Source organism: Typopeltis vanoorti, chromosome 14, assembly GCF_054136105.1.
Source record: "Typopeltis vanoorti isolate ZY-2024b chromosome 14, IOZ_Tvanoo_1.0, whole genome shotgun sequence".
Lineage (NCBI taxonomy): Eukaryota > Metazoa > Arthropoda > Arachnida > Uropygi > Thelyphonidae > Typopeltis > Typopeltis vanoorti.
Window position 1 is genome coordinate 29,795,302 of NC_143562.1, and position 16,748 is coordinate 29,812,049.

At 38.5% G+C, this 16,748-nt stretch overlaps 1 protein-coding gene across 3 annotated transcripts in view; it reads right to left on the minus strand.

Annotated features, from left to right (window-relative positions):
- The window catches only part of LOC150099333 (extracellular matrix organizing protein FRAS1-like), a 1,385,483-nt gene that overhangs the window by 1,065,025 nt on the left and 303,710 nt on the right, over positions 1 to 16,748 (minus strand). For all 3 annotated transcript variants that reach the window (XM_090403569.1, XM_090403568.1, XM_090403570.1), the window contains exon 17: positions 11,850 to 11,996. In XM_090403569.1, coding sequence (XP_090259695.1) covers positions 11,850 to 11,996 — 147 coding nt within the window. The remainder of the gene's footprint in view (positions 1 to 11,849; positions 11,997 to 16,748) is intronic.

Genomic DNA, 16,748 nt, shown 5'->3' on the forward strand with positions numbered 1-16,748 from the left:
GGAGGCTCGGTTTGGTTTGCTTATTCATGGTTTATTGGTCCAAATCTGAGCACAATAATCAAGATCTAGTCTGAATAGGACTTTATAAATGGAATCATCACTCCTCTATCTCTGCTGGTCAGCATCCTTCTCAGAATTGCAGTCATACTCCAGGTTACCTTCACCAACTTTGCATGTAACCTAAACTTCAAGTTTCTATCAAACATCATCTGATTGTCCCATGCCTCTTCCATTTCCTCTAGAACAGCTCCATCAACAGAGTATACAGATTTCCATCGATGGATCCTAAACTAAAGGACCTTACATTTAGTAGCATTAAATTGACACCTTCATTCATTTGTTCATCTCTCCCATGTATTTAAATTCTTCTAAAGGGCCGCCTCATCTGCACTAGTACTAGTAACTCATTCCAACTTCACATCATCTGCAAACAACTGAATATCTCCCTGCAACCCAGTGATAGTATCATTGATGTACACGTAATACAGTCCCAGTATCGAAACCTGTGAAACTCCTCTTATAACCTTCTTTGACACTATTCCCTCATAGACAACTCTCTGATATCTACCAGACAACCAATCCCCAATCCAATTCACTAACCTTACATCCAAACCCATGTGCTGTAACTTAAATATCATCTTACCATGTATCATCCTGCCAAATGCTTTTGCAAAATCTAAAAAATGGCAGTATATGCCTTTCTCTCATCAACCACTCCTGCTACTTATTATAAAAGGCAATCAGATTGCTAAAACAAGAAGGCCCTCATAACAAATTCATGCTTACACTCACAGATAACATTAGCCTCATTTATCCAATACTGTATACCAGTGCTTATTTTGTAAAACAACAGGTGCTGGTACTCTTTGTTTGGTATACTAGGCAAATGTGTAAAGAAATTACACATTTATCTAGTACCATAATGTCAAAAGGTCACAGTTAATATAAAAGTGCTGGTACAATGTGCATTCGCACACCATCTCCCAAAATAAAAATAAAATACTGCTATATACAATCCCTTACTAATTTCTCCAAAATCTTATCAACTACATAATATAGTTTGTAACTTACATTCTTCTGCCATCTTTATGCCATGACACTATCTTCCCCTCCTTTTCATTCCTTGGACACCTTTCCCATAGCCAGACTCACACTCAAAAGCCAGATCAAAAGCGCTGCCAATTATTAGCAAGTTATCCCAGATGAAGTGGCAAAATCTAATCCAATCCAATCACATTGCCTTACTGACCAGAGTAATTAATATTTAAAATACATACTCTCTTCATGCATTTCTTTGCCCTCTCCATCCCTCTAGTAATAAAATTTACATTTCCAGGATGAAATACTCAAATAAGGTGATCACTAAACAACTCCACTAAGACTTTTACATCAGCAGCTCTCCCATTTTCATCAATTAGTGTCATTCTTCCACAATCATTTCTCTTCCTGCTGGCCACATAATGAAAGAATTCCTTTGGATTTTCCTTGAATCTCAGAGATAATCTCTTCTCATATTTAAGTTTTACCTTCCTTACCAAGCACGTCACTTTCCTGGCCTGAGTTTCATATTCCTCATGATGCAACTGCTCTCCACCACTCTCCTTACACATTTTCTATAACTTTTTTTTTATCTGCGGTGTCTGTTTAATATTGTTTGTCATCCAATTTACACCAAATTGTGTTCTTCTTCTTTTCACTTGCAGTATTGCCATTGCTGCTAATAAATCTTTCTTTGCTAATTGCTAAGCAATGATGATTTCTCGTCATTCCAATTCTTCCATCTACCATGGAACTGCCCTGAGCTGATTTCTAAGATTATTTTAATCACCTGCCTTATAATTACTCTCTCACCCATCTTATCCTTCCAATTGTTCCATCTACCATGGAACTGCTCCAAGCTGATTTCTAAGATTATTTTAATCACTTGCCTTATAATTACACATAAATTTCTTTCTCCTAGATACTTTTACATGTCTATTCATCCCAAAAGTCAAGACAACATGACCAATCTCTCCAACTGAAAGTGGGAGAATGCATTCCTAGTTAGCTCCTCTGCTGCTATGGCCAAATCCACAACCCTTGAATTTTGTGTTTCATCTACTATATGTTGCCTAAGATATTTTTCCCTTAAGAATTCCAGAAATCCTATTCCCTTACTACGACATGCTGTTTCCTCTTCCCAATTTATACTGATGCAGTTAAAATCTCCCATAATGATCACTCATTTTTCACTTACATAACTGAACTGCCTAACCATTTAATTTGTATATTAATGATAATTTGTATTACCATTTGTACTTTAGTCTGTATATCAATGATATAAGAAATGACTTAAGGAAAAGAAGATTGTTTGTTGATGATGCAAAATGGGAGGACAATAGTTGATAAAGGTGATGTAGATATCTGCAGAGAATGATTTAAATAAATTGGCATTGTAGGTTTGATTTGGTTTGGTTTATGTTTTATTAGCACAAAGACTACAATGGTTATACTGTGCCATAACAAAAGTTTGGCAGTACATAAGGTTTACAGAAAGTTACAAAAAATTAAATAAAACAGTATTCACACATAAGAAAAATGATAGCAAAGGCTATAGCTGCACACAGATAGTCAAAGATATATTAATAAATAAAAAGTAAATAAAGATATATACAAAAATGTAGAAAATTAAGTTATACAGTATCTTCATATAGACATTATATTGGAGGTTTAATGGATTGTATACAGCACTCAGAAAGGATTAAAACAGAATTTAATACTTCCTATATATTTCTTCTCAGTAAATGAGACATCTTCAGGGATTACAAAAAACTAATCTTCTTCTTCTTCTGCAGCTTCTCCCACTTAAATGGGGTCACTGTTTGTTATGAGTCTCCTCCACACCTTCCTGTCTTGGGCTGTCACCACATCCAAGTTCTTCATCTTCAAGTCCTCTTCTACCAGCTCCCTCCATCTCTTCTTTGGCAGCCCACGCTTCCGCCTTCCTTGTACATCCATCTGCATGACCCTTCTTCCCACATATTCGTCCTCCCTCCTCATCACATGACCAAACCATCTCAACCTTGCCTCCTGTATTTTCGCTCCTAAGTTCGTAACTTTTACTGTTCCCCTGACATAGTCATTTCTCAGATGATCCTTTCTGGTCACACCGCACATCCACCTAAGCATTCTCATCTCTGCTACTTCCATCCTGCTAATGTTATTTTTCCTCAGGGCCACAGTTTCTATAGCATATGTCATAGCTGGCCTCACTACTGTCCTATAAATTTTGCCTTTCAGATTGATTGGCAACCTCTTATCGCATAACACTCCAGCCATCTCCCTCCAGTTCCTCCAACCTGCTTGTATCCTGCATCCCACTTCCTTCTCACCTCCTCCATCTTCTTCCACTGTCGACCCTAAGTATCTAAAGTCTCTTACCTTCCTGATGACATTTCCTTCCAGCTCCAGGTCTGTCTCCTGGCCACCGCCCACTGCGCAACACATATACTCTGTCTTACTTCTGCTCAGTCTCATACCTCTCTCTTCCAGTACTTTTCTCCATCTTTCCAGTTTAGTTTCCGCTTCTTCTCTTGAATCTACACACAGCAAGATGTCATCTGCATACAACATTGTCCAAGGTGCATCTTCTCTCACCTCCTCTGTTACCACCTCCATCACAATATTAAACAGAAACGGACTTAATGCTGACCCTTGATGCAAGCCAACTGTTACTTGAAAACTTTCTGTCTGTCCCAAACAGGTCCGAACACTTGTCTTCACATTTCTGTACATTTCCTGCACCAACCTGACATATTTCTCCGGCACCTTCTTCTCCCTCAGACACCTCCAGACTTCTTGCCTTGGCACTCTATTGTATGCTTTCTCCAGATCAATAAATACCAGATGTAGCTCCCTTTGTTTCTCTCGATATTTTTCCATCATCTGTCGTAACCCAAAGATAGCATCTGTTGTTGATCTACCAGGCATGAAGCCAAATTGTTCCTTTGCAATCTCCACCTCCTCCCTCAATCTACCATCAAGAACCCTTTCTAGGATCTTCATTGTGTGGGACATCAACTTTATTCCTCTGTAATTTTTACAGTCTTGTGCATCCCCTTTACCCTTGTAGATGGGAACAAGAGTACTCTCCCTCCATTCCTCGGGTATATTTTCCTGTTGGCAAACTTTCATGAACAGGTCCCACAGCAGGTCAATTCCCTCTTCCCCCAGTGCCTTCCATGCCTCCACTGGAATTCTGTCGGGGCCCACCGCTTTACAAAAAACTAATGTAACATCAAAAACAAATAACACACAATACTAAGCCCAACCACATGGGTGACACTAAAGTCCTATCTATACGTAAGTGGAGCGCCCTCTGAGGGCAGTTGTAGGTGGCCTGGAATGTAAAGTGGACCTCTGGTGATAAGCGTTTCCCAAATCTTAGGAAGCTTAATGCAACCATATTTGTTGAGATTTGGTTGATTCCTGAGAGCTGCTGCTGATTCTAAGAATAGTCTCTCTTTTTTGAATTTGCTGTGGTGGAGCATCGTGGTTTTTTCCCATGAGATCCTGTGGGTTGTATCCAAGACATGGTCAGCCAAGCCTGACTAACCATAGTTATGTTTTCGGATGTATGACTTATGTTCCTCCAGGTGGATAGTGGCTGATCTGCCTGTCTATACAAAGTATGCCAGTTTACATGAACAGGGTTCTTTATAGACTCCAGGCACTGAGAGAGGAGGGAGCTGATCTTTTGTAGAGCAGATAAGGGTAGCAAGTTTGCAGTGGGGCTTAAATGCTGTGTGTAGGTTGTACTTTTTTAAAATCTTGGCTATTTTTTTGGATATGCCACAAATGTAGTGACATTTCTAAACTCTTTCTGAAGAGAAGACCGAGGAGAGGGGGAGGACCTGATTATTTTTTTAATACTGTGATCACTGTAGCCATCATCATCATCATCATCATCATCAAATTCCTGCCATGTACCCTCAAGGGGTGTACAGGATATGACAGTACTACATGAAAAAATTACATCATTACTAACTTCCTATCTACAATTTTCCTCCAAATCAGTATGTTACTTGTCAAGACTCCAACATTATCAGATCTTATATTTCTATCGTCTAAGGCACTTTGTACCATATCAATCCCTATATCTTGGTCTTCCTCTAGGTCGTTTTCCTGCCAACCTGGCAGAGAACACTTGTTTTGCTAATCTTTCCTCTCCCATTCTATTTAAGTGACCATACCACCTGAGATTAGCTCTGCTAATGCATTCCTGGATGCTGACAATGTCAAGTTCTTTCCTAATATCCTCATTTTTAATATGATATTGCCATTGATGCCATCTGTTCACGCCTCTAATCTTTCTCAGGACTCTCATATCTGCGGTCTCTAGTCTTTGGTCAAGTGTTTTACTTCTGACCCAGCTCTCAGATCCATAAGTTAAAACTGGTTTGAACACCGTCTTGTATGCAGCTAATTTAGTGTTCCGACTAATTTCTCTCTTACTCCATATGAATTTATTCAATTGACTTCCCACCATACCAGCTTTGCTGATTCTGTTGTCTATTTCTATATTTAATTTACCATCTTCAGTAAAAATTGTGCCTAAGTAGCTGAAATGTTTTACTTGTTCCACTGGTTCTCCATTCACAACACAGTTGACATTTTCAATGATTCTGCCTATTTTCATTGTCTTTGTCTTTTTATTGCTGACCTTCATACCATACCTATTACAACAGCTATTCAATTTAGTCAGAGAATCTTGCAGACTTGTAGCGGATTTATTTAGAAGTATAACATCATCCACATAAAGCAAAGCGCTGACATTAACATCTCCAATTTTGATATAAGGTTTAATACCACTTTCCTTCATAATGTGATCCATATAGATGATGAATAACAGAGGGGATAATGTACATCCTTGTCTCACACCAGATTTAACATTAAACCATCTTCCTGTACTTCCTTCAATTCTAACTGCTGACTTACAACTCAAATAAAGACTAAGTATTGCTTGATATAATGCCCCATTGACACCATATAACTGCAGCATATTGAATAGCTTCTCTCTTGGCACCTTGTCATATGCCTTTTCCAAATCGACAAAACTTAAATATAGATCTTTGTTATATTCCCATGCTTTCTCGACTATTTGTCGTAAAGTGAAGATCTGATCCTGACAGCCTCTATTTGGCCTGAATCCAGCTTGTTCTTCACCAAGCTTTTCTTCCACAATTCTTCTCAACCGTTTCTCAAGTATACTGGCATAGATCTTGCCAGGAACACTCAATAGGGATATACCTCTGTAATTCTCACATGCAGTTTTATTTCCCTTTTTATATATGGGTACTATGAGAGCTCTACTCCAATCATCGAGAATTCGTCCCTCTGTCCAGGCTTTCTGAACTATGCAGTGCAGCCACTGTAAGACTTTTATACCACCATACTTCAGCATTTCTGGTCGAATATCATCTACTCCTGCTGCCTTTCCACATTTCAAGCCTTTGATGGCTTTTTCTACTTCAAGCATGGATATGTACTCCTGACTGCATGCCTAGTCAGTGTTTTTTATCACTGTGCTGTCATCACTGCTTGTTTCATTTAGCAGTTTTTCAAAGTAATTACTCCATACTTCAAGGATATCTTTTTCTCCTGTTTTCATGTCACCTTTATCATCTCTAACTCCTTTTACAGCACTCTTTCCTCCATTCCTAAGCTTCTTCAACTCCAATGATGTTTGTTTAGCTAGTTTTACACAGTGTTTCGCTTTCTTACATTTGTCTCTGTATTCTCTAAGAGCAAAAGCTGACTTATTTGACAGGAACTTTTGATATGCTTTCTTCTTTTTTCTTCACTGCCTCTTTAACTTCCTGTGTCCACCAGGGAGTTCTGATTTTTTTATCCTTGCACACAACCTCACCACATGCCGCTCTGGCAGAATCAATCAATGTTTTCTTCAGAGTTTGCCACTGAATCTCCAAGGTTTGATTCCTGTTCTCAAACTCTTTCATTTTCTTTTCAATAATCTTTCTGTATTTTAGTCTACAGTTCACATCTGAGAGCTGCTCAACTTTTATTCGCTTTAAAACTTTCTTACATGTTATTCTTTTCAATATGAAATTCAATTTTATCCTGCTCAAGACTAAATAGTGATCACTTCCAATTTCAAATCCTCTATACACTCTGGTGTCCTGCACCAGGGAGAAAACATCACTATCAACAATAACATAGTCAATGAGACTTTTCTTATTCCTAGCCTCTTCTCTCCATGTGAATTTGTGCACATTTTTATGTTGGAACATGGTGTTAGTAATAACCAGTCCATGTCCTGAGCAGAAATCCAACAGATATTTGCCATTATTATTAGCTTTGCTCTTTTCTCCAAATTTTCCCAAAATATTTTTGTATGTCTCACAATCATTTCCTACTCCGCTATTTAGATCCCCAACAAGGACCAACTTTTCCTTTTTCATTGTGTCAGTTGCTTTTTCTAGAGCGTCAAAAAATTCCTCCACTTCTACCTTAGTAGAACCTTCTGTGGGACAATAGGCACAAATAAGTCTCATTGTCCAGTTCCCCATTCTCATATTTGCCCACATTACTCTACTTGAGACTGACTGCCATTCAAGAAGATTAGCCTCGTATTTTGTGTTGAATACTATGGCTACTCCTTCTTTTCCTTGATTGTCATTGCCTGAATATAACATTTTGTATTTATTGCTTAGAAAGATTTCACCAGTTTTGGTCTTTTTTGTTTCAGTCACCCCTATTATGTCGATCTGGTACTTATCTAATTCCTCAGCTAGCTCCATTTCTTTGCCATTCAGGCTTCTTACGTTGATAGTACCGATCTTTAACTCTGGTGATGTAGAGTTGGGGTTTGTTTTCAGATTTGTTCCAGTAGCTGACTTTTCGCTGTTCGCCCTGGTTCCCTGGTGAAAACAACGGGGGCCTTGTTTAACCGGGCGACGCCCCAGCCGGCATGAAATTTTGTCATGTTGTACCATCATTTTTTATTTTGGTTTAACCAATAAGAATACAATTTGGTCGGCTAAATCCCAAATTGCCAGCCCATCCTCGTTCATTCAGTATCAAAGTAGATACCCAACAGGGTGCACCACGAGAAGGTGAGGATTGGACATTAGGTCAGAAGCCCTGGTCGGTTCTCCGCATTCCTTTAAAGGCTATGTGGAGGTCTCCTCTCAGTTATACAGCTCAGTTATACAATCCACTGTAGCCATTGGAGAGGAAAGAGTTGTGTTTGTGGTCAAGCTCAGTTGTAAGGGCAGTTCCACTGGAATAAAGATTGTGGGCTCTCTTGGTAAGAGTTTTAATAATGCCATATTGTTGAGCGGGGTGGTGGTGGTGGTGGTGGGAGAGTTTGTGAATGTATCTGCCTGTGTATGTGTGTGTGTGGGGGGGGGGGGTTCTATATACAGTTAAGGAAAGTGTACCGTTGGGAAGGCGTGTAACTAAGGTGTCTAGGAAGGGTAAACAATTGTTCTTTTCCTTTTCCATTGTAAACTGGATTCTTGGATGTAGGCTGTTGAGGTGACTGAGGAAACAGTCTAATGTATCTGGGCTATGAGGCCAAATAGAGAACACATCATCTACATATCTTAGCCAGACAGAAGGTTTGAGAGGGGGGCTGAGTCTATGGCTCATTTTTCAAATCTTCCATATAAAAATTGGCAAGAGGGGGTGAGAGGAGGGGGGGAACCCATGGCAGTTCCTCCTATCTGCTTGTAGATTTTGTTCTTCCAAGAAAAATAACCAGAATTGATGGCAAAGGAAAAGAGATCTAAGATGTCAGAAGGAAAAACGTTTTTTAAGAGTGTTAATGTATCAAATTATGGGAATATTGGTAAACAATGAGGAGATGTCAAAGCTTACCAATATGTCTGTGTTATTTAATGTTAGATTTTCTATGAGGGTTTTAAAATGGGTAGAGTTTTTTATATAGGATGTGGAAAGTCCAGTGAGGGGGGGGGGGGGTCAGAGAGCTGGCCAGCTGTTTTGACAGCTTGTAGCAAGGTGCATTAGTGGCATCTACTATAGGTCTTAGTGGGGAATTAGGTTTATGGATTTTTGGTAAATCGTATATTCGGGGGGGGGGGGGGGGATGGAAATGGAAAGGTTTGAGTTTTTTTGTGATTTCTGGGGACCAGGGAGACACTTTTTTAAGTAAATTTTAAAAAACATTTTTTTTTTAACTTGTGTTTTTGTGGGGTCATGTTCTAGCGGGGTGTAGGTAGAGCGATCTCGGAGGATAATTCCCATTTTCTGATTGTAATACAATTGAAAAATGGGGATTATCCTATGAGATCGCTCTACCTACACCCCTCTAGAACATGACCCCACAAAAACACAAGTTAAAAAATTAAAAAATTTACTTAAAAAAGTGTCCCACTTTACATTCCAGGCCACCTACAACTGCCCTTGGAGGGCGCTCCACCTAGATAGGACTTTAGTGTCACCCACGTGGTTGGGCTTAGTATTGTGTGTTATTTGTTTTTGATGTTACATTATTTTTTTTTGTAATCCCTGAAGATGTCTCATTTACTGAGACGAAAAATATAGGAAGTATTAAATTCTGTTTCAGTCCTTTCTGAGTGCTGTATACAATCCATTAAGCCTCCAATATGATGTCCTCACAGTACTTAAGTCTCTAAACGTGCATATAGACATTGTGGGTGCCAATTTAAAGTTGGAAAATGTAAGGTTATGCACTTTTGGTTTAAAAGGTGCTGTGTATCACATCATTTCCTGCAATCCAGGAAATGATGATCAATTTCCTGGATTGCAGGAAATTGATCAGGCTCAGGACTTGAGGATAATGGTGGACAGCGAGTTGAAATTCAGAGAACATATTGCAAAAAACAGCTCATTATTCGGATGATGAAAAACAGTCAAGTAAGTAAAAATAGAGAAGTTATTATCCCTCTTTATAAGGCTATGATTCAGCCTGCATCTTGACTACTATGCATAGATTTGGTCACCTGATTTTCTTGGGGATTAAGAAGTAGTGAAGAGGATTCAGAGACAAGTGACCAAGCTGGTGACAGGTCTGTAGAATGCTGTCTATGAGAAAAGGTTGAAGACGTGAATGATGAAAGTTAGTTGAAAGGGTTTTACAAAACCTGTTTTAAGAAAATGATAAATAATTGTAAAACCTGTTTAATAAAATATTAAAGGGCTTTTACAAAATTGATGTAAAGGAAATTTTTCAATATATGACAAATAGTCAGAGAACCAGGAGACATCCATGGAAGTTGTGTAAGAGTGTGGTTAGTAATGGTGTGGAGACGGGATTTTTTGCATGGAGTGATGAATGAGTGGAACAGACTGTCAAAATCTATTGTGAGTGTCCTGACAATAAATGGGTTTCAGGAGCAGTATGATAGGTATTGTGTGTGTGTGTGTGTGTGTGTGTGTGTGTGTGTGTGTGTGTGTGTGTGTGTGTGTGTGTGTGTGTGTGTGTGTGTGTGTGTGTGTGTGTGTGTGTGTGTGTGTGTGTGTGTGTGTGTGTGAAGGTTAGTATGGATCTCCCGTGATGAGTCATCTGACTCCATGGAGATACCTGGATAATAATTTAAACATCTCCTGCTCTCCACTCTCTGTGTTCCCTGACTTATAACAACATCTCACTAAATATCCAGTTCTCTCCACCTCCAACTCACACCACATGCTCTCAAAATCATTAGTGACATATCCCCCCCCACACACACCAAATCCTCCACTCTGGCACCAATTCATCACTTACCATAAGTAATAAGCCATTATGTAAGCCATAATAAGCAATGTTTGCCCTTCCTATCATATCCTAATATGCTATACCTTGCTACTTCTATTCCTGTCAACCATGTTATATTAATCCAGTGATCTCTGTACAGGTTGAAGCTATCAGTGTCACCAATTCATTCCTTTGTTCCTTCCTAATACTCTTGGTATTTGTATTAAGAAACATCAATTATTGTAAGTGTTTCTATACCTATTATTATTCCCTCCAGACTCCATTCAACTCTGCATTCCACCATACAGCCCCCCTCCTTCTCCCAAGTGACTATTCCCACAAGAGGCCACCTACCATCCACCTAGATCATTTCCTACGATATCATGAAATGCTAAGAACTGCATGTGTGTCCATTACATATATAAATAAATTATTTTTATGACAGATATGTTACCTTAATTAAAACCAATTGTTTAAGTTTATCTATAAGTCAGCAAATAAAAAACTTATGTAGCTATTATTATTATTATTATTATTATTATTATTATTATTACCCCAAGACCTCATGGAATCAAAGACCCATCTGGGAGGTCCTTTTATCACACACACACAGATCATCATACCATGCCTTGAACACATTCAAACTCCTTGCAGACACCACACGCTCAGGCAAGGCATTACAATCATTTACAACTCTGCACGAAAATAACCTGCCTCTCACTCCCCTACTCACACCCTCTTTATACAGTTTCCAGGGATGAACTCTGGTTCTCCCCCAATCTCCCACTATTTTCTGTAACAACCCCTTACCAACTTGTGGGTCTCTATCATATCTCCCCTCTTCCTCCTGTCCACCAGACTCTGCAAATTACATCTTCTCAATCTTTCTTCATACTTGACATTCCAGAGGTCAGAAGTAGTTATGTACTTTAAATGGTGTATATATTTATGTACATACACCATTTAAAGTCTTTATGGGCAACTTCATCTAAATGGATCAGCTGTTTAATTGGGTCAAATTATACTATTCCCAATGGGACCCAATTAACAAGAATCCACAGTAATCAAAATTGAGGATTAAAAGATATTAAGTTTAAAAACAAAGAAATAATATGTAGTTAATGCCTACCTTTACACATTCCAGTTTCAAAATCAGCATAAAAACCAATACCACAATGCTTAACACAGGAATTTTTGCGCAATAATTCTCCAGGAAGGCAACTTGTACAATGGACACTTAATGGGCCAAAACAGCTTACGCAACTGGAATTGCAAGCTGAGGAATTTCAAAATATTACTATGCAATATATAAACAAATGTTTAAAAGTTAAAATGATATTTTAAAAATAAAATAATATCTTAAATATTCAAGTTTTATACAGAATTTAGACTTCATTGTTAGATAAAGTATTATAATATCTAGCAGAACAAAAGAAAAATTAGGGAATTAGTAATATTAGACATGAAAAATTCAGTTTTATCAACACCACAGAATTCACACTCCTTTTTAACAGGGAAACAAACTGATCTATTTAATAAGCAACTTTCAATTAATTCAAAACATGCCTTAGTCCTCAGTCTGTAACACACTACCAATACTCAAAAAAAGCTCAATAAAATCAATCTAATTCTACTTTATAGCCTATAGGCATCCAAATATTGTGGTAACTTCATAAATCATTAAATTTGATACAGAAATTTGATACAGAGCTGAAGATAGCAAATTAAATTAGCATAGATCGCATAAAATGGCATTGTCTATATGTCAATGATAAACTACACTTAATGGTAATAATAAATCATTATCTATATTTCAGCAGGCATCATAAGTGTTTAAAAATAAATGAGAAAACAAAATCTGCATGAAGGCATGAGACAATAAAACACACTATTAACTGCTGCTGCAATATGAATGAGGGACTTTCAAAATTTTGAATGATTCAAAGACAAAATTAACTGTACAAAAAACCATACACATTAACTGTACAAAACTAATAACTACATGAACAAAGAAAACAGAATTATATTAAGGGAAATGGTGCATAGCATTGTTGCAGATGATATTATTTTAATTAAAAATAATTAAAATAATTTTTAAAAAAGTGTTTTTAATTGGTGTATAATGTGGCTTTTGTCAGGAATTGCACTACATTTTTTTCAGTAATACAGCAGCACCTTCAGTGGTGCTGCTTTTGGAGTTTAGTTGTTGTTTATATATTGTGTTATTTTTGGTTTATTCTTACTGAGAAGGTGAGGTCACAGTTGGACGCATTTGCAGTGTGGAAGAGAAGAAGAAAAGTTTTCATTATTTAGTTATTTAGTACAGTTTATAGTTAAGTATAGTTTATATTTATAGCATCATGTAGTAGTTCCTCGGCACTATTTGAATGATGGCGGCAGCCGCAGCTCCAAATGCGAATAGCATGTCACCAAGTCCTCCCCCATTTAAGGATTATATTTTGCATAACATACTACAGGATTTTGTGGCATGCAGTGCTTGTGGTATGTATGCATCCTGGCAGTTGGGTATATGGTAGGTGAGAGAAGAGGGAGTACATGTATATGCAAAATGTAGGTAACAGGAAGAACTTAGTAAGCTAGAGATTACCCAACCGTGTTGCATCAGGGGCAGGAGAATCTCAACCTAGAGAGATCAGTAGTGTGATAGAGGATGAGAATAATGAGCAAAATATGAATGAAAAAATAAGAGCGGATAGCATGGAAAGCTTGAATAATTGTGAAGTTTTCAGAGATGGTCTTAATTGGGAGGATGAATGGAAAGCAAGAGTGGCTAACTTGCAGAGAGAAAGAGAGAGAGAGAGAGATCAGCTGAAAGAGGAGGTGAAATGTCTCGGGAATGAATTGAGAAGTGTGAAAGATGAGATTAGGCAAATAGAAGAGAGGAATGCAAGGCGAATCAGAGTAGGAGTGAAAAAGAGAATTATGGGAATGATAGAAGACGAGAGAATAGAAACAGTAAAAGAGATGGAATGAGAGACAGTTATGGGAATGATAGAAGAGGAAAGAATGGAAACACTCAGAGAGAGGAAATGAGAAGAATGTGAGGCAGTGCAGGGATAGAGTGATACCAGGAGGGCAGGCAAGTAGGGGAACACAGAGAGAAAGTATTAGAGGAGAGAGAGAGAGAGAGAGTGAGGGATGCAGGTGAGCAATCAAGGAATAGAGCGGTAAGAGGTGTGATGTATAGAGACTCGATGATCGGTTGTGTGCAAGATAGGATGCTAGAGGAGTGTTTGCTGGAGGAACAACAGAGAGTGTGGCTATGGCAATTAAGCAGGGTGAAAGGGTGGATGAGATGATTGTGATGATGGGCACAAGTGACTTGAGAGGCAGGGTAAATCGGATGGTGAGAGATCTGAAATTCATGCTTAAGGTTGTACAAAAGAAAAAACAGAGAGAGGAAAGATTGTGTGTGTGTTGTCCAGGTATGATAGTGGTGATGAACTGAGTAGAAGAGCAGTAATAATGAATAGCATGATAGCCAGAATGTGCCAGAAGAGAGGACTGGAATACATGGATGCTTGGAGGGCATTTGAGGACAGAAAGGAACTATATGCGAGAGACCACTTGCATTTGAATGAGGAAGAACATAGGCATCGGGAGAGACTGCTATTTTCTGAACGAGTCGGTGTGTAAATGCAGGGAAATTAGGATTCCCAGGGTGGATGGTAGAAGGGATGACCTCTTGTGGTAATGGGTGCTTGGGGGATGAGGGAAGACATCAGCTAATGCTGAGTCCTGTGGAGTCTTGAGGGGATAATGATAGATATAGAAAGAGTAACTTTTTATGCTTTATACTAATGCCAAGGGTATCTAGAATAAAGGAGATGAATTGGTGGCACTGATAACATCAACCTGTCCAAAGATTATTGGGATCTCTGAGACTTGGTTAACAGAAGATGATATAATAACAGGAATAGAAGTATCAGGATACAGCATTTTTCGGCAGGATAGGAAGGGAAAAACGCAGTGGTAGAGTACTGTTTATGATAAGTGATGACTTATGTCCTCTAAGAGTGGTGCTTGGAAGGCAGTGTTTTGAAAGCATATGGTGTGAGGTAGAGGTAGGCAAGACAGGATATTTAGTGGAGTGTTGCTACAAGCCAAGGGATACAGAGGGGTGGGGAGCAGGAGATGTTTAGGCAGTTGAGCTTGGCAGGTGCAAGAAGAATGATTGTTATGGGAGATTTTAACTACAGCAGTATAAGCTGAGAAGAAAAAAATGCATGTAGTATAAGAGAATGGAATTTCTAGAATTCTCGAGGGACAAATGTCTTAGGCAACATGTAATAGAGGGAACAAGAGGTTCAACAGTTTTGTATTTGAACAAAGTGTCAGAAGAGCTGATTACAACTGAGATGACATCTCTTTTCCCAGTAGGAGAGAGAGTGACCGTGTAGGTTTGACTTGGAAGATGAATAAACATGCAGGAATATCAAAGAAAAGGGAACATATGCAGAATTATAAGGTAGGTGATTATAATAGTCTTAATAATCTTAGATATCAACTTGGGGCAGTTCCATTGAGGGCAGAATTGGAAGGCCAAGATACCATTAGTACATGGGCAATTGTGAAGGAATAGTTGTTAGCAGAAATAGTAAGCTGTATTCCACAAATGAATAAGAGGACAGAATTTGGTGTAAAGTTAATGATAAACAATATCAAACAGGAACTGCAGGTGAAAAAGAAGTTATGGAAGAGATATAAGGAGAAGGGTGGAGAGCAGATGCATGAAGAATATAAGACTCAAGCCAAGAGAGTGACTAGTATGGTAAGGAAGGCGAAACTAGAATATGAGAAGAGATTGGCCTTAAGACCCAAAGAAAATCCTAAGGAACTTTTAGCTATGTAGCCAGTAGGAGGAGAAATGATTGTGGAAGAATGACATTGTGGGATAAAAATGGGAATAGAGTGAGTTATGCAGAGGATATAGTTGTTCATTAAACACTTTATTGGAGTATTTCATCCCCTGGAAAAATTTTAATACTAGAGGAGTAGGGCATGTTCTAGGTTTAGAGGTGCAAGAGGAGAGTGTGTTCCAAATGCCAAGTACTCTGGATGTCAATAAAGCTGTGGGACTGGATGGTATTTCACCACAGGTTTGGAGAGAATGTGATAAAGAAGTGACAGCTCCATTGACCTGGCTTTTCAATGAAAGTCTGGCTATGGGGATGGTACCCAAGAAATGGAAGGAAGGTAAGATAGTGCCATTGTATAAGGGTGGTAGCAGACTGGATGTGTCTAACCTAGGCCAGTTTGTGTTTTATCAGTAGTTGTTAATATCTTGGAGAAATTAGTGAGGGACCATATACAGTGTCAAAAAGTGTGGAAAGTGTGGAAAGGGCACTCTTGCTTTAGTAATATGACTGCATTTTATAATAAAGTGACAAGAGTGGTTGATGAGGGAAAGGCATATACTGCCATTTTTTTGGATTTTGCAAAGGCATTTGACAGGGTCCCACATGATAAGCTGATATTTAAGTTGCAGCACATGGGTTTATGTGTGAGGTTAGTCAAGTGGATTCAGAATTGGCTGTCTGATAGGTATCAGAGAGTTGTGTATGGTGGTGCAGTATCAAGGAGGCAGAAGGTTACAATTGGGGTTCCACAGGGCTCAGTACTGGGACCTATATTATTTAACCTTTATATCAGTGACATTGTCAATGGATTGCAAGGAGATATTCAGTTGTTTGCAGATGATGTGAAGCTGGGAAGGGTTATTAGTAATAGTGCAGATGCAACAGCCCTGCAAGAGGATTTGAATAAACTAGATTGATGGGCAAATGAATAAAGGTATTGGGATTGTCTTTTTCTCTGGGTATAATGCAACAAAACCATCTCAGCACAAAAAAAAAAAAAAAAAGTTGTTTGTTTTGGGTTTAATAGCACAAGGACAGCTAAGGTCATTCTGCACCACAACACAAGGTAATAAAGAAGCAGCACATACAGGTATAAAAATCTGTATATAAAAACAAGTGTAACAAATGTAAATAAAAAGGCATAAAGA